Genomic DNA, 23,017 nt, shown 5'->3' with positions numbered 1-23,017 from the left:
CTAGGATGTCCCTCCTCTTCTGTCCCTTGGGGTTTTTTTTCACTATTGGTGGCAAAATTCTGTGTTCAGTTGGCTGCATTGGGGTCACCATTGCACATGGGGATCACAGCCCAGCTAAGGCTACTGGTCTTCAGTTAATCCTCTGTATTAGCAACTTCATGGGGGTAGCTTGATCGACAATTTCTGTCCCACTGTTGTTCTTCCACCTAGATTTTCATCCCATCTTTGTTCCTCTTCAGTTTTTCCCCATGCTGTTCACTTCTGTTGCCTCATTCTGCCCCTGCAATGGGTGGAGAGGTTCATAGTTTTATTCCCGTTTGTATCTATCTGTAACTTCTAATTTGGAAGTAGAATTTGAACCAATGTTTTTCCCCACATCTTGTTTTCACTGATTTCTCCATCTTTTCTCCTTACTTTTATTGTAATCCTGGAAATGCTGCTTAGTGTAGTACAGATTATGATACACGGCGACTGTAAAACTAAAGAGATTTGTTGGCCATATGGACTTGCTTTGCATTTACACTAGCTTGAGTGTAAGTGGGATCTGGTTTGGTCCTGGAATATATTAACTAGATTTACACCATTAGGATGATGCAAACAGCAGTGGGCAGGTAGACCAAACCAGTGGGTTTCCCTTCATTGAATGTCTAACAGCAGGCGTACTCAGAGGGATCATAATTAATTGAGGGAAAATGCCGCTTTATATTTTCCAATAGTTTTGGGGAATCGGGAATGGAGACTTCATCATGTGCTCCATCACGAGAGACAGCTAACACCTACAAAATGTATTCCATTCAGCCAAATTGTGCAGCCGTGGTATTGCCTGAAAATACCAGCTAACCGCTTCTTCACGTTGCTCAGTTGTAACTGAGAGCAGAATCTAGATTAGTGTGTCAGTCTGTGAAGGCATTCTCCTGCTAGGGAGCCAAGAGTAAAAAAGAAGCAGAAGATAAAGTGTGTAGAAAGGCAAATTATTATGTGAGAGGTTGAGCCAATGCTTTCTGAAAATCTCAGCTCTGACATGTACCTGTCTGCACTTTTGCTTCTTGCTAGTTTTCATGCTGCGTATTCTGGACTAATTGCTGTTCAGCAAACATCTGTCAGGCATAATAATTTCAAGCATTAATCCTTACAGGAATTAACCAGCTTGTTAGTTGATGACCTGAACTAGATAGTTTCTGGGGATTATTGCTATTTAAATCTTACCTACCTTTCAAACAGTGCCGTCATGCTGCGCTGGTTTTCTTTTCTTTTTTTTTTCCCCTGGTCTGATATGTCTTTAGATTGTCATCCCCTCTTTCACTCCTACCACGCGGTAGGAGGCAGAGAGGAAATCCTGTGCTGCCTCTGACATGAGTAAGGAGGAAGCCGCTGGTTTCTCTTCTCGCCGGACTTGCTCGTGCTGCCAGCCGTGCCAAACCGCTGTCGTAACGCCCAGCGCAGGCCAGGCTGGATTGCGCTTGCTGTGCTGGAAACCCATCAGGGAACTTTGATGAAATCGCTGCATACTTTTACCTGCCCTTTTTTCCAGAATACCCAAGATTTTGGTAAGGTTTTTGCAACGTTTGTTACTTTTACTTCATAAGGAAGTGAGATGGTCGTGACCCTGTGGCGTGTCTGTATCTTTTGGCTCCTAATAACTTTTTGAACTCATTTTCCACTTTCCCTTAAATTTGCCAGAGAGTTAGAAGCGTCAAACATATTAAGTTCCTTGAAATTTCAAGGATTTGAATCATAATGAAAAGGAGACAGAAATAAGTGGCTGCTCTGGCAGCAGCCTGCTGGTTGCTGGTGGCACGCACAAAGACCAGCCCATTCGTGTGCTTGTCCCCAGAGAAAGCCCTCGCCTCCTGCTCCGTGCGAGTGTCGCAGGGTGCTGGCGGAGAGGGTGGGAGGATCCGAGGGTGAGGGCCCTGTGTGACGAAATAAGGCCTGATAAACTGTTTAGTGAGCAGCAGGCCAGGATGGGGAACTCCTTCATGTAAGGCAAGAAAAAAGAAGTGAAAATATCCCAGCCATGGTGCTCATGACAAGTGTTGGAGATAAGGGGCAGCCAGTGAAGCTGATAGAAAGAGTACCTGTTGGAAGTGTTCCTGTTACTCAAGACATGATATCAGGTTTTATAGCCCCAAAATATTCACCAAATTGGGATGGCTGAGATCCCTTCCCTGAAGTTTGTTAAATAGTGTGCGTTTAAGGTCCCATATAAAACTGTTGAAACATGGCCTGGGTATATGCAGTAAGTTAAAAAGAGATTAAAGAAATTCAATATTTTTTTTTAATTAGGGAGTACAATTTGCATCTAGCATCGTCGCTTATATTGTGCTCATTGAGCCCTTCGCACAAAACGTCTGATTATTGGAGTCTCTGTTGTGCTGTGCTTTAGCAGTGGTCCCCTATCATGGAGTTGAATGCATTTTCCTCCAGGAAGGTGATAACCTGCTTCTCCTGTTTTCTGAGTCAGCCTTTAGCAAGGTCCCTGCTGAGCCCTGATGTATGAATTCAAAGGAAATAGCAGAGGAAAGTTCCAGTGACATGAAATGCCTTTAAAATATAACAAGTGTTTGTGGTATCTTTAAAAGATGGCCTTGCAGAATACTTAGAAAAGTTCATTATTTCTTTTAGATCAAAGTTAAGTTTGTGCCATGATGTATATTACTCCTTGTAGAAGAATTATGTATCACTGGGGTTATAAAAATCGATGTCTTTACACCTTTTCCTTATTTTAGGTGTTTGAGAATCGTTAGTGCTATGACACATTTGTCAGGAAACGTTTGTCAAATATGCCAGCCTGCGTGTGCAAGTCCTCAGCTGAATGTATCTCTGCATTAGCTCTCTGGCAACTGGCAGCCCCAGGGATATGTCCCCTAATATTTCAGGTGGGATTTTCAAAGTTGCTGAGAAGAAATAGGCCCTGAGGTCCCTTTGGGGTCTAAATAGAGCTGAGCTACCTTATCTTTTCCCATGTCCACAGGAAAAAAAAAAGAGCTTTGGTTTGTTGTAGTATTCTATTTCTAAAAGGTAATTAAAAGTGGATGATGTAAGAGTGAGAAGAATAAGCATCGGCTTTACTCTCACTGCTCAGCACGGTAATTATCTGTGATCGCAGCTTTAAATAACTCTCTGGTCCTCCTCGCTGGAGGTGGACTGCTGACAAATGCGGCTCACTGCTGGGTCCTGCTGCCACTTTACTCTTGGTTTTGGTTTTGATTAATTTCCGTAGGAGGAGGTTCAAATCCCCTTTAGGTTTAAAAACCGTAGGACTTCAGTCCTCAGTCAGGCTAAAAAGACTACTAAAAAGGCTTTGCTGCTCCATCTCGGAGGCATTCTTCATCCCTGTTGTGAAATCCTGGGCTACGCAGAGCACTGGAGTTGTGGCGATGCTGGTCTCTTCACAGAACCGAAATCCTGCTGGTGCTCCAGCGGCTGCTGGGAGGGGTCTTTGCAATTGAAAGCAGAGATGCGATCTTGCTCTTTAACCCACAGTGCCTGGCGAGCACTCACAGTGGGAGGGTGACGAAGACATGGAAACTGCAATAGTTCAGGCAAAAATGAGTCACGAGAAAGCAGCCTGTTTTATTGAATTCCAGAAATGTTCTCAACCACTCAAAATTAATTAGATCGACCGTTTTGCAGTGGTCTACTTTGTTTCTGGGCTTGGGGATGAGGTTGCTGGCAGTTCCAGTAGTGTATTTTGTTTGGGACACAGGCAGGCCTTGTTTGCCCGTGTGTTTGTCTGAACAGAAACCAGTGCCACTTTGCAATATAAAGCCTGGCATTATCAGCTTAGTGCAACTATTACTTTAAATCATGTCCAGAGTGCTGGCTGTTTAAGTCTAGCTTTACTTACCCTGCTCTATGTTTTTGACAGCATTTCAAGGGTTTAACTCTTGCGGTGGTCATTTTTCTCTTTCTTTATATAAACAGATCTTCCTGTTCCATATAAATTGAAATCTGCTATTTTGTCCATAATCATGTGCTTTGATCCCCTGAAAATCACTCATTTATTTTAATCAACAACTTCAGTATTTAAAATTAGTATTGCCCCACTTGCTAGATACTTTTTTTTTTTTATTCCAGTGAGTCTCACTTTTTCCATGTAAATATCTCATTCACCTCATCCTAGTGATAATGTTTTGAAAGATATATCTGAGAAATCTTATGTTTTGGGGAATTAGTCCTTCAGCTGTTCTTCTAAAGGGGACAAAAGATACTGTGCCCTTAGAGTATACTTGTTAAGTACTTGCAAATGACTATTTCTAACAAATGTTTCTAGTAAATACTTGACTTAGAAGGTTTATTATTTTAAAAGCTGTGTGCTTAGTGCTCCCAGGTTGCACACAATTGCTCACTCAGAGGCAGAGGCATTTGACTGATGGTCGAATTTAACAACAGTTTTGTAAGAGGAAAAAAAATTGTACGTGCAAAAACCCCTAGATCCAAATGTGGAACAGTTACATGGAAGAGGAAAGGATGTGGAAGAGGAAAGGATGCAGGCTTGTAGACAGATGTACATCCCATAGCCCTGAGCACCCACATGATGATTGTCAGCCTCTGCAGGACATGGGATTCTTCAGAAGGCAAGTTGTCCCACCTCTGGCATGGATCCTTGCTTGCAAGTGCCCCTCTCTCGCACTGACTCCCCAGGGAATTGCGGGGCTCCTAGCTCAAGGTGTCCCACTGACAGCCTGAGGTTTGGTGCAATGAACCCTCTCTCCTTGTGTGAGACACACTTCTGAGTCCCAGTGTGCTTGCAGGCCCCATGCTGAGGCCACATGCTCGAGCAGGGCTGGAGGATCTTTTTCTGAGTATCTCTGGCTTCAGGGGGTGGCGGGGGACATGGGTGGTGGAGCCACCACAGCTTGCACAGAGCACTGGAAATGCAGCTGCAGTATCCAACAGCCCTTTCTTCCGTCCACCACTCCATGTCCCTAAGTACACACTGATGCCCTGCTTTCGTCGCTGAACCCCTTCTGACATGTGCTCTGTAATCTCTTGGGGTCAGAGGTATTATCCTTTTAACTGTAGGGCACTTCTGCTCACTGCAGGGTGCTGTGAAAGCATGCTCTTCGTACATGGCTTAACACATTGATTATTAAAATGGCCCTCGGGAGTTACTGTGTGACAAACTGCACGCCAACGAGCGGCGCTGTTGCCAGCCAGTCAGGGAAGATGGACAATTTCTTACTAGGGTTGTGATGCCAAACCAGAATTAAGCAGTGCAGCTCGGCTATTAAGAATCACAAGGAAGAATTACTTGGGAATAGTCTACAGAGCAAAACTAATTTGCAGAACATATTTGGCACATAGTTAGGAATAACCACACCTTTAAGAAAATGAGATTGTCCATACACAATATGTGACCAGAGGAATGATTTATCAGATACATTATTCACTCTGAATTTTTCACTGATCTGTAGCTAAGAGGCAGATACCACAGAGGTTGATTAGTCAGTATATCAGTGCTGTGACTGGCACCCAGTACTGAGGGATCGTACAGTCTGTGGGACAAGGGGGAGATAATTAAAATACATAAATTCTAGCCTCCAGAGGCTGTGAGACTAATGCTATTGGCTTGCAGTGCTTTTTCGTTGGCTGACTGATGCTAAAACTCTTAGGAAGTGGAGCAAAGCTGAAACCTAGCCTACTTCAGCAGCTGGGAACAAATTCAGAAGATGTGGACTGCTGGTAAGCCCGCAGGTACCCTCCAGGGGAAACTGCCAGAGCAGATACCCTGTATCTGAAGAATCTCTGATGAAGTTTTAGACCAGAGGTGTTTAACCTGTGATTCCCCAGGCTAAAGAGTCTGTGAACAGTAACTAGGAAAAGCAGGCCTCTTGTTATAGAATCATAGAATTGTTTAGGTTGGAAAAGACCTTTAAGATCAAGTCCAACTGTTATCCTAGCACTGCCAAGTTCACCACTAAACTATGTCCCAAAGCACCACATCTACACATCTTTTAAGCACCTTCAGGGGTGGGGACTCAACCACTTCCCTGGGCAGCCTGTTCCAGTGCCTGACTACTCTTTCAGTGAAGAAATTTTTCCTAATATCCAACCTAAACCTCCCCTGGTGTGACATGAAGCCATTTCCTCTAGTCCTATTGCTTGTTACTTGGGAGAAGAGACTGACCCCCAACCTTGCTACAACCTCCTTTCAGGTAGTTGTGGAGAGCAATAAGGTCTCCCCTCAGCCTCCTCTTCTCCAGACTAAACAACCCCAGCTCCCTCAGCCGCTCCTCATATGGCCTGTTCTCTAGATCCTTCACCAGCTTCGTTGCCCTTCTCTGGACACACTCCAGCACCGCGATGTCCTTCTTGTAGTGAGGGGCCCAAAACTGAACGCAGTACTCAAGGTGTGGCCTCACCAGTGCCGAGTACGGGGCACTATCATCTCTCTGGTCCTGCTGGCCACGCTATTCCTGACACAAGCCAGGATGCTATTGGCCTTCTTGGCCCCCTGGGCTCACTGCTGGCTCATATTCAGCCGACTGTTGACCAGCACCCCCAGGTCCTTTTCTGCCAGGCAGCTCTCCAGCCACTCTTCCCCAAGCCTGTAGCATTGCATGGGATTGTTGTGACCCAAGTGCAGGACCCAGAACTGAGCCTTGTTGAACTTCATAGAACTGGCCTCGGCCCATCGATCCAGCCTGCCCTCTGTAGGGCCTTCCTACCCTCCAGCAGATCAACACTCCTGCCCAACTTGGTGTCGCCTGCAAACTTACTGAGGGTGCACTGGATCTCCTCATCCAGATCGTTGATACAGGTATTAAACAGGAGTGGCCCCAATGCTGGAGCCCTGGGGAACACCACTTGCAACCAGCCACCAACTGGATTTAACTCCATTCACAACAACTCTTTAGGCCCGTCCAGTTTTTTACCCAGCAAAGAGTATACTCGTCCAAGCCATGAGCAGCCAGTTTCTTCAGGAGGATGCTGTGGGAAACCATGTCAAAGGCCTTATTAAAGTCCAAGTAGACAACATCCACAGCCTTTCCCTCATGCACTAAGCGGGTCACCTTGTCATACAAGGAGACCAGGTTAGTCAAGCAGGACCTGCCTTTCATAAACCCATGCTGACGGCCTGATCCCCTGGTTGTCCCGTACATGCCATGTAATGGCACTCAAGATGATCTGCTCCATTGTCATTAAGTTTAAAGTCACTAAACAGAGATGTGCATCTCTGTAGAGACACTTGAAGGTATACCTATCAGAAAAGGTTGAAAATCACGGTCTGCAGTGTTTATTACTTGAATTACCAATTTTGTTCTTGTCCTTTCAAGTATTTCCTTATTGCCTAGAGGCAAGAAACAAAGTGCCTTTGAACCTGAGGTGTTACCTATAAAGGGGGTAGAGATAGCCTAACTCCCTGGGGTGGCTGAATGAATAAATGCTCTAAAGATTGTTTAATACATCAATAATGTGGGGAAAGAAGATCAAAGTCTAAACCAGACAGATATCCAATACAGATACGCTGTCTCACTGGTGGTAAAAAGGAATTCTAGACCAGTACTAAACCCTTCATTTTACTTATCTAGTTGAATCATGGTAGACCAGCCTGTCTCATAGAGTGACCTGGGAACGCAGAAGTGTGTTTGTGGAGTGTATGGAGTGGGGAGAGATTTGTAATTAAGAGTCCTCACCTATACTTTTTGCTCCCAAACCACTTGAAGATTAAAATATCGAAACTAAAAATGCTGTGGTCAGATCTACTGATTGTCATTCCTGATACTAAAAGGGAAGAGAGCCCCGGGACCCAGCTCTGCCTTACTTGCACATGATGATTCCATTCAGAAATAGAACTATTTTATAATTTTGATTTCTTTTTAGGAAATGTTTTTTTTTAGACCTGGAAATTATGAATTTTCCACAGCATTCTCATAAAGCAAAAAGAGACCCATTTGCACTGGCTCTCACCAAAGTCTGAAATTAATCTTTAAACAAATGGTTGAAAAAATTACGCTGTGCAAAGCATGTCTGACAAACAATTTTTTCTGTCTGCTTTTCAGGTTTTTGTATCAAATAGATAGAAAATGGTCAGGTGTGATCATGTTGTGGCAGAATGTCTTACATTAGCCATAGGCTTCCTATGGATTGTTTTGTAAGGGAAAGGAAATGGTTATGATATGCATGAGTGCTGTATGTGCTCATGATGTTAGCGTTCCTTGGTTGAAGGGGATGCTTGTAGCTAGGATATGGATGTGTTTATTCCAAAAAACTATTTATTCTCTAGCTCATTAATTAGGGCAAACAATTGCTGACTGTCATAAACATTCACTGCAAATAACACAGGAAAAGGCTGTGTTGGAAGATGGCCAAGGTGATAGGATTAATGTTTTGAGCCTCTAAAAGATTATGCTGGAAATAACTACACCTTTTATTTGCAACCTTGAGGGCTTCTGCACCTACTCAGGCGGTTTAACTCTTTTCTATGTGGGTGCGGCTCTTCGGAGGCTTCCAGTCCCTTGGCTGGCAAAGCATCAGCTACTGGTAACATGATTCAAAATAGCTCCTCCTGGAGTAGACCAAGAATATTCAGCTTTGGAAAGACAACGGTCAGTGCTTTGCCTCTCTGTGATTTGTGCCAACGACTGACCCTCCGCTCCAGCCTGAAGCAGACCGGTCAGAGCTGCCCAGCTCTGCTCCTTCTCTGAGCTCTCTTTACAGTATCCAGGGAACCCGAAAAGTTATTAAATTATCCCAGATACAATTCCCAGAACTAAAATTGCTTCCACACTCATGCATTTGTATAAAATTTGACACAGTCCAGTGTTTTTTTTTTTAAATCTTTTTTTTCCACGTTCAATCCCAGAACCAAATGTAAAGGGTTATGAAAAGTTTGAAGGATTTCAATAATTGGAAAACGGTCTCCCTAATGAATGATTTGAATTTCCTGGAGCATTTTTGTACTTTTGTTTTTGTAAGAACTGGGTTCTGGAAACTAGTCAAGTAGTATATGAATATGGGAATCTAAGACATATTGAAACCATTTTAAAGCCTGTGTTGTAAAAATGTAGGGTTTAAAAGAATGTTTAAAATGGGAGTGGTTGTGAGAAACGTTTTAAGAAGTTTGTTTTGTTTTGTTTTGTTTTGTTTTTTTAAAAGCAGCATGACTTGGCAGACAGAAAATAGTACGTTAGGAAACACTGCAAAATGATAGGATAATCCTAACAAAAAGACAACACTCTTGCAAAATAACTTTAAAAGCTCTCAGTAGTGCATTACAAATATTAAATAAGTAAATCTCACAATACCCTAGTGAGAGTTATTAGATGCACTAGAAAGATTGCTGAAGTAGCTGTACTTAAGGAAGAAGGGCTCAGAGAAATTTGTCCCCGCAAGTGCTGGGTGGATCCCATGAAGGATGACCTGTGCCTTTCACTGTCTCAGGGTCTGCCGTGGAGACCCAGGCATCTCCACATCCCTCAATGGCACTGCTACCATGTAGTGGCTCCAAGAACTATAAGGCAGAGCAGTCAGCTAATCAATTTATCTGCTCTTTCAGCGAGACAGCTCCAAGACCAGAGCTGATATAAGGCTGCCTCTGTATCTCTTCTCTTCAGCCTAACAGAAAGGGGGCATAGCTCAGGAGCTGAGAAGATTTTATAAGCAAAACGCAGCTTGCTGTTGCTTTGGATCTCATTAATTCATGTTGGGGTATTGAGCCTTTGGCCCATGGACAAGCTAGGGGGACAGTGTGTGTGCCCCCGGGGCCTTGCCAGCTGCCCCTTCTCTGGGAGTTTGGAAACAGGCGGTGGGTCACAGTCCTCTGACTTCCCTCCTCGCTAAATGGTTTTGTGCCTGGATGAAAGAGGGGGAGAGGAGTGATGCTGCCTTGAGACAGGTGTGTGTTGCCACAGGAGTTCATCTTTCCCTGTTCCAAAGGTGCAGGTATGCTGTGCATGGTAACTGAGCCACAGGTGGCCCAGTACAAGCCCTGCTTGTGCTGCGGGTGTGCAGTGGGTCTGGCAAAGCAACTGGGCGAGGGCTGAGGCATCGTGCCCTCTGTGGCACTGAAACATGTGTGCCTACCCAGACACTGCCAGCCGGTGTTTTGGGGGCCACGGAGGGTGATTCAGAGAAGGTAGGAAGAGTAGTGTTGTGGAGAGGTTCAGCTAAAGGATTCTGGAGCTAATCTGTGTCTTATATTTTCCTGCTCCTGAAACATGCTTTATAACCTCTGGACGTGCTGCAGGAGCTGTCCTGGGTCAGTTATGCTCAGCACCCTGAAATACGCTTCTTCCTTACCTCTACTAAGTAACTGTGTTATTGCATTTGGACAAATAAAACTTGGTTTTGATCAGCATCTCATTATTTATGCCAGAATTTCTTAGGCATAGTTATTACCCTCATTTAGTAACATGTATAGAGATGCTAAATACTTTCTGCAGTATAAATATGCCTTCCACGGTATGAATTAATACACCGATTCAAGTGGCATTAAAATGAAAAGCTGTTTTGAACAGCTACATGCATTTGAAAATTACTATGTTAAAAATAATTTTGTACAAATTGCTCAGAGGATCGCACCTGTGATTACGGGGAGGCTTTCCCTGGCAGAGTGGGTCCTAGCGACTGAGCCTGCGACCTGGGACGGGGGCTGTCACACCATGGTACAGGTGGCCCTAATGGTCTGCTGCTGTTGCAGGTTGGTCTGTTAATGCTGGCTTTGCACAGCTGAACAGCTCAGGTCTGTTCCAGGAGCTGCTATGTCTCCTTTGGATTTCTTGCACTGATCAGAGCCCTGTGTTTCATGTCCAGAAGTATTGCTCAATAATTTAGTTGCAATGATGCAGCAGAAATAGTGTAAACACTGTTGATTCATTAACACTTAACCAGTAATCATTTATCCCAGCTTTAGGAGCATTTGCAAAGAAATGACAGATATTGCCAAATTTCAGATAGAGTCAACAGCTGTTCTTCCTCCCAAGCAGAAAACGAATCAGAAAACATACTTTTTCCTTGCAGATATCAACCTGTGCCTTTAATGCCTGGGAAGGGTGAGCAGGTTCCAGAACAAAAGATTTGGGGACACTGTAGCTGACTGCTTCAGCCAGGGTCTGGCTGCCCAGCGGGGAGGAAAGAGGAAGGACAGGACAAGTCTGTCTCAGCAGGCAGCCCAAACCCATGTCAGGTATTGCAGGTCATAAGGTTACCACGAAATCCGCCTGGGCCTTGGGTCAGAGTCCATGCTAAATTTGATCATCTTTATGGTGCTAGGTATAGGAATGACTTGGTCAAAATCAGTCAACGATGTTATGCAGACAGTTGGAGTAACAAAGTGCTTCTCTTCCTTTGCAAACTGGTGATCTTAATATTGAAATAACATTTTTCATGGCTTCCTACATTGGCTGCTTACGTGGAATGCCTGTGTGTGGGATGGTGGTCCATGTATCTGTGGGTTTTGGACAGAAAATCCTTGTGCTCAGAGGAGAGCAGCATGAGGGCAGAGTGTGAGTGGGGTTTTCTTCGTGTTAGATGAAAGTAGGTTTTCCACATAGTTAATGTTTCATTGCCCTGTACTTTTGTGAGAAATAGGACTACGATAACGTAATGTTCTCTATTGGCTCCTCCATAACTGGAGTCCTGAAGCCAGTTTTAAATATGATATGGATGTTGCCATGAATAGAAACCTTTCCTAGGAAATGAATGCCACTCCTCATCAGAGTGTATCCAGCAAATGTACCATGAGTTTTTGTTTCACAATAGCATAACTGGAATCGCCACAGCTTACGCTCACACATTCAGAACCTATTTGCCCAGAAATGTATGTATGTAACAGGGAGAGTTGTAGGGGACAGTCCCTCTATGGCTGGCCAGATATAATGAGAAATGTTAATGTGAAAATGAGTTGATCAGTCAGCTGCAAAGAGATATGTGCTTTTTTCCAAGGGTTGGATTATTATGGTTCAGAAACATCAGTTCTAGACCAGTCATAGTTGGAGAAAGACACAGCTATCTAGCAGTCCACTGAAAATAACATTACTTCTTTAGCTGGCTTCATCCTTAGGACTCTTGTGATGTAAGTCAATGATTTTAGCTTTAATTATATAGCCTGTCATATTTTTTATATGAGAGAGGGAGTAGCTGCCCCGTGCCACCCCACCCTCACTAAATCCAGTACATCCTGTTCTATTCTTTAATCTTTCCAAGGTGAGGTCACACTTTTTAAAACTGTCTTCTAGCTCTGAGAGTTACAGCTTTGGATTCTGCCCCATCTGACGTCTCCCACTTAGGGAGGAATTCCCTCTTCCATGGAAGTGCAGCTCCACTCGTCTGCGCATGGAGGTCTGGCCTGTCCTCTGCTCCAGTAACCCCCGTGGGTGGGGCAGTAGCTGCTCTGCAGGGGCAGTTCTCTTGCGCTGTTCTGGGACCTGTTGAGCATAAAGCCTGCTGAAGGCTGGGAAGCAACAATTTAGACTGTTTCTGTTGCCAGACATCAGTGTTGCGAACACTAATGTCTCGTTTCCTCTGGTGTAATGTGGAAGAAAATGCACTGGGAGCTATGGGGGAGGACATGCAATATTGCATGAATTCTTTCACCTCATGCAGGAACATCAGCGGGATGGTGGGAAGCTTTCTGCCAGTGGGCAGAGGCAGGATGACTCTCCCCTGTAAAGAGTAAGCTGCTGAGAGTTATAATGGTTACAAAAGACCATTGGTCCAGCTTCGCCAAGGGCCATGCTCTCCCTCTCACACCGAGCACTTTCTTCCACGTGAATTGTCGCATGGAAGCTGAGGGCGCTGCTGCGGAACTGAAATCTGCACAACAAACTTGAGTTCAGTAATTAACCCTCAAACTCTGTGCTGCAAAAATATTTCATTGATCAATAACAAAGAAGAAGAATATTTTAATTTACATGAGACACTGACTGCTTCGCTGGCAGTAGCTGTAGGATGTGATCCAAAACCATTTAATGTCAATGGCTATCTCTCTGTTCACTTCAGTGGAGCTGACCTACAGGGAGCTTTGTTATGATTCATCCTTATTAGTCGAGTATGGCAGTGCCTAAGGCCGAGTGTAGGATGGCTCTCCTCTATTGTACAAGCACAGAGGAGGCCATATGGGCAGCAGAGAGCTTAGCTCTAAACAGAGAAGACACAAGAGCACATCAACAGAGCAAGCTACCATCACACCCACCCACTGATTGGGAAGGGGCAACAAGAGAGAGGGAGGGGAAAATGAAACGCTCAGAGCCTGGTATGGAATAAAAGAGGTGGCAAACGAAGAAATCCGTAAGTGTTGATATTCCCATGTGATGGCTTGTGAGTTTTTTGTCTTGGCGGTTGCTGGCCGATTCCCATTGTGTCTGTATGTCCTAGACTCACTGCACGTGCATTCGGATAGCTTCTCCATGGTCTCAGCAGAACAAGTTAACTGAGGGCCTAAGCATCTGATCCTGATCTCACCAGCTTTAAGGGGTTTATATACCTCTAAGTTAAGCATGGGCTGAAGAAGTGCTCTGGAAGGGCACAGGGAGAGTTTTGTACTGCCTAGGCTCTGGGAAGAGACAGAAAGTGTTTATGATTCGTGTAGGCAATCTGGAATACACCACAAACACCAGATTAATCTAATTTGAAAGCTTTGAATTAAATCTGTTTACTGTAATGGAGCCTCCCACAGTTCCCCACCTTCTTTTTGTTTCCTGGTATATTTTCATTTGGGAAAGCTGCAGTGTGAATGCGTTCTCTGTGCTCGACTGAATCGTGATACTGCTACATTTTTTGGTATTATCATTAAAAAGGAAAGCCACAACAACATTAGCTTTTCTGCCTTGCTCCTTTAGATTGCCTTGAATGCATTCCTGTTTAGGTCTTAACCAAAACCTGCTTACTTCCCTGTTTTTTATCCTTTCAGCTTCTTCGAATGCAATGACTCAGCAGCTACAGGATGAATTTGACAGTAGCGTGGAGAACGCAGAAGCTTGGATGAAGGCCATCCAAGAGAGACTGAGGATCAATGACAACACCAAGGGACCTCGGTCTGCCCTAGAAGCCAGACTGAGAGAGACTGAGGTAAGGGAAGAGTGATGTACTGGTTCAGAGATGGCTGTCACTGCTGCCATTGTTACAGCAGTTATTGCTGTGAGCTCTGGAGTTTTCCATTAGCAAACTATCAGCTGCCTCTGCTTGCTGGAATATTGGTCCTGTGTGGATGGGTTTACGTCAGTATTCTTTCTAATTTTTCCATCTGTAAAATGTTTACAGACATTGTAGAAAAAGAGGATGGCAATTTGATATCACGGGTTTCCAAGCTTTTCAGATTGATTTGGAAGACTAGCAGCAGGTTTGGCAGGTTAAAATGTTTACACTCTCCTATGAGCATGCTCAAACCTGAAACAATTGAGTCGCTGCTTGAAATAACCAGATAGTGATTTGCAGAAGTCCAGCATGTAGCATGAGAGAATCAGATCACATTAGTGTTCTGTCTGCTCCAGGACTCTGGCACTGATAGAGAAAGATTGCAGTGTCCTAGTAATGGGCTGTTCTAGAGTAATCCCCTTGTCCTTTTCTATAAACCCTGATGATAACAGGGTTTACAGCTCCCCTTTATAATCTGTCTAATGAAAAGGTAAATGTTTTCTTTTTTTTTTTCTGTTCTTATTTAATCTCTTGTATAACTCTTCTCATAGAGATCCCATTGCAGATTGTGCCTGCTCTCTTACAGTGATTTCACATTCATTAACTTCGGTTTTATTAGATGTTATCTTGTTCTTGTAATCTCAGAGAATGAAACACTCCTGTTTGTCCCATCTCTGCCATTCATGATTAGAGGGAGTGGAGGTATTTCTATGATTAACATTAAAACTATTTTTATACTTGTATTACCTTTAGTTCCAACTAGTCTGTTCTTTACATTAAATGGCCATATCTTTTCCATCATTTTTTACCCAAAAGTCTTTCTTTTTTTGTGTCTACTCATGTTTGGAGTGCCTCTTCTGAAGTTTAACAACTCCAAAAAAAACCATTGCAGGCTTACATGGAGGACAAGGTAGTTTACATGATGGTACGGCGATGTCTTCAGCCTTTTTTCCTTAACTGTGGCTCATTGGAGGCTGGATCTTGCCTCTGGCATAATATAGACACTGTTCACAGAGTGATGGATGATGGTTAGACTTGCATTTCAGTCATGAAAATCTGAAGTATTTCCTCTTGCTCTATAGATTTATTTCTGCCCTTAAATTATTTTCACCCTTTCCTTTTGTATGGGAAACAATGATATGTACAGTCTCAAAAAACATGCAAGAAACACAGGAACTTGAGCAGGGAGAGCGGTAGTTTGGCAAAGGGGATGCATTCATGGCAGAGATAACCAGATGCAAGGTTTAGAGGTTTGTGGTGATTTAATATGGCCTGAACTGAAGGCTGCTGACTTCTGTGGGCTTTGGAGGAGGTCTATAACATGCACAAAATCATGTTAGAAGATTTTCTTCAATTCAGATTTTGGGAATTCATCATTCTAGAGATTAACAAGTGTCTGTTCTCTCTTCCTGTGTGTACCTTATCCACCTTCTGCTCCCTCGTCCTGCCTCCTTTCTGGGCCTGGCTTCCCTGTCTAGCTCATGTCTCCTTGTGATGTTCTCACTGCTTCACCTATTGGCTCTTTTCAAATCCAGTGATCATTTTGCAGTTCCTTTTTTGCATCTGGCTTGTATTTTTTTTCATGCTTCCTTCCTGTGGTTTATTTTCTGTTAATTTGTTAAAGAAAATGCCAGCCAAAGATAGCAATCACCTAAAAAATAGATTTGAAAAAGAAAAATGCCTGTACAGCCACTGCTGTACAGGCTGGATCATTGGGCCAGGGCCAACTGCATGAGATTCAACAAGGCTCAGTGCCGAGTCCTGCACTTGAGTCACAACAACCCCGTGCAACGCTACAGGCGTGGGGAAGAGTGGCTGGAGAGCTGCCTGGCAGAAAAGGACCTGGGGGTGTTGGTTGACAGCCGCCTGAACATGAGCCAGCAGTGTGCTCAGGTGGCCAAGTGGGCCAATGTCATCCTGGCCTGTATCAAGAATAGTGTGGCCAGCAGGACCAGGGAGGTGACAGTGCCCCTGTACTCGGCACTGGTGAGGCCGCACCTCGAGTACTGTGTTCAGTTTTGGGCCCCTCACTACAAGAAGGACATCGCGGTGCTGGAGCGTGTCCAAAGCAGGGAAACAAAGCTGGTGAAGGGTCTAGAGCACAAGTCTGACGAGGAGCGGCTGAGGGAGCTGGGGTTGTTTAGCCTGGAGAAGAGGAGGCTGAGGGGAGACCTTATTGCTCTCCACAACTACCTGAAAGGAGGCTGTAGCGAGGTGGGGGTCGGTCTCTTCTCCCTAGTAACGAGTGATAGGACAAGAGGAAACAGCCTCAAGCTGTGCCAGGGGAGGTTTGGGTTAGATATTAGGAAAAACTTCTTCACCGAGAGGGTGGTCAAGCACTGGACCAGGCTGCCCAGGGAAGTGGTTCAGTCTCCATCCCTGGAGGTATTTAAAAGACAGGTAGATGTGGTGCTTAGGGACATGGTTTAGTGGTGGACTTGGCAGTGCTAGGTTAACGGTTGGACTCGATGATCTTAAGGGTCTTTTCGAACCTTAACGATTCTATGATTCTATGATTCTATGCTTTCTCTCCAGCTGTTGTTTGCTTTCACTTGCTGGAAAAATGTCAGGCTTAGAATACAGCTTTACTCTTAAATTTTTCCTGTCGGGTGATAGCTATGGCTTTTATTTTCTTTCTCTGACCTACCCTTTGCCCTGCTTTCCATGATTCTTTTAATCACGCTTTTCATAGTAGATAGTTCGTCCAAACACCTGTTTGTACGTCACATGTGTAGACATGTGCTGTGTACATGCCAAAAGAACAGTCTTTTCCCAGAATGTGAGACTGGAAATGCAAAGGCCTGTGATTTGGTCTCACCTTTGCAATAACTGACGAGATTTCTTTGAACAAATCCCATGGGCCTAATCTTTCCAAAAGCAGTTGCTGATTTTGAACCTCTCAGTGTTTTCATTATAGAAGCCTTTTCCTTCAAACTTGAGAGCCTGCAGTTTGCCAGGAGTTTGTGGAAGAACAGCAAGAATAGCTAATCTGATGGTGTCAGAAATTTGGATAAAGTGATGCTGATAGCTGACATCTAAATCAGGACATAATTAATCTGTTACATTTTACAGAAGTTGTGCTGATTTTCCATCTCTGGGTAGAGGAAGAGAATCTACTTAAAATTAGATGGCCAAACTTTCAGTTCCTGGCATTCCAGTTTGTGTAAGATACACGTTTTCACCAATTCATAACTTAGCAATTTAGGGTCAAAGCAAAAGTTGGTAGCAGGCAGAAAATTCCACTAGTTAATTTCTCTTGGCTTGTGTTCTGAGCCAACTTTTATTTGCAATAGGAAGCCTTTTTAATATGCTTCATGATTTCTTATAGTAGAGCTTAAAATTGAGACATTGCAGTGTACCCTGTGGAGATCACCTCTACACTCTTTGGTGGGTGGGGGAGAACAACTGGTATGTGGCAACATAGTGCCATAACTTTATAACTGAAATGAAAACACAGCCACAGATATTTGATAGAAGATGATCTGTTTTCTGTAGCTAATTTAAAATGTTTTTCAATCGCTGCGTGGTTTTCAATTCAGTTGAATCCTTTAGGATGTTTAAGAATAAACAAATCTGAAGAGAAGTTCATATTTCTGTTCAGGACAAGCTTTGCAGCAGGGACTTCATGATTCCTGGGTGAAAACGAAGTTTAAATGGCAACAATTACGCTTGCTTTCTTGTCAGGCTTTCAGTCTCATTTGTTTTTCTCATAGAAAATACGTGCGCTGGAACCAGAAGGCAGCTTGAAAATGGACGTGATTCTTGCGAAGGCAGATGCTGCTCTTCGCAGCATCGGTGAGGATAAGAAGCATGAGGTACTATCTAAACTGAAAGACATTAAAGCCTTGTGGGAAGAGACAGCCATATACATTACTCACTGTCACAGGTAAGACAAACATACTCTTTGCTATTTGGTGTGTTGAGGCAGTTGTCTCATCCAGTGCTTTCATAAAGTGCTTCCTGCCTTTCTCTGCTGTCTGGACTGTAGATGGCAATCACTGCTAATCCCAGTCCCTTGAGCATGTGGGGGACTGTGCAGGGAGAGAGGGTCGGTGGGACCTCAGTGCTCTCTCCCCTCACAGCCAGCCCATCTCATGGTCTTGAATGATGAGTTCTGCCAGGCACAGGGACCTGTTACAGAATATTTCCTCCCTGAGCAGGGAGGTCCTCGGAAATGAATCCTGACCTTCTGAAGTCCGAGCAGATTAAAATTGCTGAGAACCTTGTCCTTTGCTTTGATGGCCTTTTGAGCTTGCCAGTCTCCACTGCTCCCAACATAATTTCATCTAACTCATCTCTCTTGCTCTCCCCAACAGCCGTATTGAGTGGGTCTGGCTGCACTGGAGTGAGTACCTGAAAGCCCAAGATGAGTTTTACGCATGGATTCACAACATGAGGGTGACCTTGGAGCCTGACATTGAGTTGCAGCTTGGCTTAAAGGAGAAGCAGTGGCAGCTGAGCCATGCTCAGGTTCTGCTGAATGATGTCTTAAATCAGTCAGTCCTGCTGGAAAGGCTGCTAGAGGAAGCTGCTTCCTTGTTCAACAGGATAGGTGACCCCAGCGTTGATGAGGATGTTCAGAAGAAAATGAGGGTGGAATATGAAGGAATCAGGGAAGAAGCTCAGGTACACCTATAAAGAATGGAAGGTGTTCAGATTTCACCAATATACAGTATTCTTTACTGTCTGCTTCTTGAGTGATGGGGCTTACCTGGTAGGGCTGCAAAAAGAAACAGACCCCCATTTTTTCAGTCAGTGGTCTGTTTGCAACAGTCATGTCCCAAGATAAGCTGTTAATTGGGATGTTCTTACACTGTACTTTATAGCATGCTGTTATAAAGTAACTGCAAGCTGCTTGCTAGGATCTAGTGAGTATTGGTGTAGGTCATCTCTGTATAAAGTTTGAATTGTTGCTCATCTTTCAGTGCATTAATAGTCTTTGTATAACCAGATGCAAAGTACCCATTCCCAGAGCCAGGGAATTTTACATGCATGCACCCTTGTTGGAGGATGTAGCGTTGGTCCAGATCCAGAGCTACACTCCCCGCCTGCAGAACTGGGAAACACGGAGGTGGGAGTCAGCTGCGGCCCAACACGGAACTCAACTAGCCAGTTCTAGTATCTGAAAGATTTTCACTGCACAAAGATACTGATCCTTGCCTGATGGTAATCTTCCAGCTTGAACAGTTGTTAGATAGGCTGGTATAAGACATCCTAGTTCATCTTTCAGTGCTGGTGATTTCCTTTGACCCTATTTCTAGGTAAAGATTTCAGATAAGGCTCATACTTGTCACTTCTAAAAGTCAGGTGAAGACAGGATTGGACCACGTGGCATGGCCGAAGGGCAGACATCTGCAGGTGGCGGGACAAATTCAGTTTCTTACTAGCCTATATCAATAGAAATACTCAAAGGGATATTTCAAATGTATATAGACACATCTATCCCAAACATACAGAGATTAAAATCTAGTCTTTGTCTCACAGTGGCTTCCAGGAATTCCATAGGCTGGAATTACCTGGTGCAAATACAAATCATTTTCATTGTACTGGCTCTGCTATCTGCCTCTGTCATAATGTTGCCTTCTATTTCTTCCCACGCCTATGTCCCAGCCCAGAACTGGAGCCTGACAGTTATGTGTGCTCTCCTGCCCTGGGTGCTGTCATACAAAGTTAATTTCAGATCACACTGGAAGAACAACAACATTGGGATGCTCATGCCATTGCTCCGCTTGATCTACAGATACTTCTTCTGTTTTAAAAAAACCCCACCCAAACCCCAAAACAACAAAAAAACCCTGAGCTGGCACCTTTCGTGAGCATAAAATACAGATATTTTTTAGCCATAAAGATAAAACTGCTGCTAATAAGTCTCTCCAAGAACCAGAGCATATTTGGAAATTCTGTAACTGCAGCTGCCACAGAGAGGCTGTAAAGCCACCAACAGACTTACGCCTCAACATTGATTATTTATTTTTAAGGGTAGATCTCTTCATTACAAAGCAACTGGATTTACAAATAAGAAGGTTCCTGGGAATTCAGCTGTTGTCTATCTAGATTGCCACTTAACATTCTCATTCACTGCTTCTAACCAAGATTTGTCTTTGGTTTTGAAGCAGGAGACAGTCATTAGCTATTTTAATAAGGCAGTTGTTTCAAACAAATCATTTGAATACTCAAAGCCAGAATGCGACCTGTCTGAGACTGGTTTTACATAGTGTAATTTCTCTAGCTGACTTGGATACGCGCTGCTGTAAATGAGATCAGGAAGTGGCTCATAGTACTTAGACAAAATATGTCTTTATGTCTCCAGCCAACTGAGACGCTAGAAAAAACTTTGCTTTGGCATTGGTTACAAATACCACATTTCATAGAAGGACGAAGTGAGAGAATCCAGCTAAGAAATCCCTCTTTCAAGAGGTATGGAATAAAGAAGGGAGTTGGGAAGCCTTGGATTTTGCAACTGAAGAACATGCAGAGTTCATTAGCTAATGCCAAGGTTACAGGCACCTTGGGAGTTGTGTTGGAAAGTATAACACTAGTTAGAGAAACCCTGCCACCTCTTCCAACAGGAGGGAGAAATGAATGAAAGAGACGCAGGAGTTGTAAGGGGATTGCTCCAGCCCCTCGCATGATGCGAGGCCAAGCTAAATGTGACTTGCCAGCTGAATGCCAGCTGAATGCCTGAGCTGCCTCCCAGAGGAGGCTCACTGGTGTTTGTCGATTACACTTGTGTTTGAAGAGCATTTTTAGATCCCATGCAGTTGTCCAGCTCTATCAGAAGACAAGCTCTTGGACAGTGTTTCTTAAATGGTTTGCCTGTGACATTGCTTCTCTGGTATGAGCAAATGGTGGGGTTTATTTTCTTTCTTAGTGCTAACATGTGTCCTTATCATTCCCAAATTTTAAAAGCACATAATTTTCTTTTAATTACATTAACAGGGATATTTTTAGATGTGGCAGCCATTTCCTACCTGCTTTCCCTTGCCTAGTAAAATAACAATATGCAGAGGTAGATGATTCTGGGTTTTAGCATAAATGATGACTGAACATGGTAAGAAAAGTTATGATATACAGTATTTTTATATTTAGTCAAATATATCAGATATGTCTGAGCACACCAAATGAATTTCAGTCCATGTTGTTTCTGTTAACTGAAACCTAGATATTTATAATGCCAACCCTCACGTACCCTAGAGCTAAGACTGAAAGCACCAGGAAGGGCTACAGGAGCTTTCTGTACTTGAGACGCCACAGAGGGATTTAAATCAGAAACTTCCTATATGTGCTCTAGATTGCCTTCCAGAGGAGGCTCGTTTGCCTTTGCTGACCGTGAGGGGAGCTTAAGGGAGAGGGTTTCCTATGCTTCCGTCCATCCTCCTTGCGTACCCAGGGCTGGGCGTACCCTGCCCAGACACACCTCTTCCTCTGCGGCCCGTGGCAAACCCATTCTTTTCCTGTCGCTGCTCTCACTCTTTCCAGGGCCATGTCCTTGCTTAACGTCTCCTAACATTAACCAAGTGCATGTGGAGATGGAGTTTAATACTGTCCTGCTCCCAGAACAGCTAACCTAACAGAAGCAAGTGACACCATATTTTCCATCATTAGAAAGTTTCCCTGCCTAGCCTTTTCTGGGGGGGTGGGGGGTGTGCTCAGCCATCTCTTCATAAGCCTTTTGTTTGACAGCTAGCACAGTCTGTCACATCCATGGCATCTCTTCCTTGACCTCACAGACCAGCAGGAGTATCCAAACTGTGCACTCCTTTGTTTTGGCTGAATAGCCTGGCCAGGGTGGGTCATTTTGACTTCCTTTTTAACCCTCTACATATTAGCGTAAGACTTTTGTGTTTAATAATAGCTCCACTTTCTAATTCTGACTTGCTCCTGTTGAAGCTTCTGTCAGTGCAACAAATTAGCCTAATTCCCTGGAATCAATAAGCTTGGGCTAACTTGTTTCACTTTGATGTTTGGTCCACTGTAAGGTTGCATTCTTCAAGTCCCTAACTTGAGGTCAAGGTGAGAATCATTTAACCTGTATGCACCTCTGCAGATTTGAGAATCAAGGCAAGCGGATTTAGCAAACAAGTGAGATGTTCTGCTGGATACATCTTAGCCACAGGAGTCTGCAGTCATAATTCTGCTTTTTGATCTCATCCAAACCCATGTTTGCATAAGTGGTGCTATTAAAGGTACTGCCCTAATAAGTGGGCAGCATTTCATCCTCCATGGGAAGCAGTTGTCCCTTAGCTGTCCCTCTTTTGCCCCAAAGCAAGTCAACTAACTTTAGGGGAGTCACTCTTGATTTGCACAAGTCAGCAGAGATTGCAGTGGCAGTGTGGAAAACAGAGACTGGTGTGGTGCCACCTGGAGAGTGGTGGCTTTGTACTACCCCATGGGTATAACCTGTCCCAAAGGTGAAGGGCAAAGTCCCAGAGGGACCACCACCCCACAGCACATGGGAGATCCCATGGTGACTGATGCTGGTGCCACCCTTCTGCTGGCCTGGCTGGAGAAAGGCTGACAGGACGGTGATGGCCCACTGCCACCTCAGGCAGGTTGACGGGTGTGGGGACATGCCCAAAGCCTAACAGAGACAAGGGAAACACAGAGGGGACTTTGAAACTCTGTCCACCATTGCAACTATCACCCTACGCTCTGTGGAGGGCAGCTGGGATGAAGCTCTGCTCAGAGGCACGGGATGTGTCCCATATTATGCAGAATGAAACTCAGCCCGTTGTCTGTGACAGCAAAGCCTTTCAAGTGTGCTGCAAGCACTAAAAGGATTGCACAAGGAACAATTTTTTTCTAATGTAACCATAGTGTACCTCAATTGCCCTTCATGCCAACTGGTGAAGGGCAAGAAAAAATCAGTCTGATTTTGCAGGAAATAATACTTAGGTTGGATATTATACTAGCGAAACAACAGAGCAGGATTCCT

General features: G+C 44.1%; 1 protein-coding gene across 8 annotated transcripts in view; it reads left to right on the top strand.

The window, feature by feature from the left end:
- The window catches only part of SYNE3 (spectrin repeat containing nuclear envelope family member 3), a 75,768-nt gene that overhangs the window by 11,346 nt on the left and 41,405 nt on the right, over positions 1-23,017 (top strand). For 4 of the 8 annotated variants that reach the window (XM_087747633.1, XM_087747635.1, XM_087747634.1 and 1 more), the window contains exons 2-5: positions 1,284-1,547; positions 13,859-14,016; positions 17,796-17,968; positions 18,399-18,708. In XM_087747633.1, the coding sequence (XP_087603759.1) occupies positions 1,493-1,547; positions 13,859-14,016; positions 17,796-17,968; positions 18,399-18,708 (696 nt within the window). In that variant the 5' untranslated portion in view covers positions 1,284-1,492. Of the gene's footprint in view, positions 1-1,283; positions 1,548-11,115; positions 11,135-13,858; positions 14,017-17,795; positions 17,969-18,398; positions 18,709-23,017 lie in introns of those variants that run through there. The other 4 variants (XM_087747639.1, XM_087747637.1, XM_087747638.1 and 1 more) reach the window with 2 other exon arrangements.

Source organism: Nipponia nippon, unplaced genomic scaffold (assembly GCF_047370975.1).
Source record: "Nipponia nippon isolate SJK-2023a ecotype South Korea unplaced genomic scaffold, ASM4737097v1 scaffold_11, whole genome shotgun sequence".
NCBI lineage: Eukaryota > Metazoa > Chordata > Aves > Pelecaniformes > Threskiornithidae > Nipponia > Nipponia nippon.
This window is presented reverse-complemented; position numbering and strand designations above follow the sequence as displayed.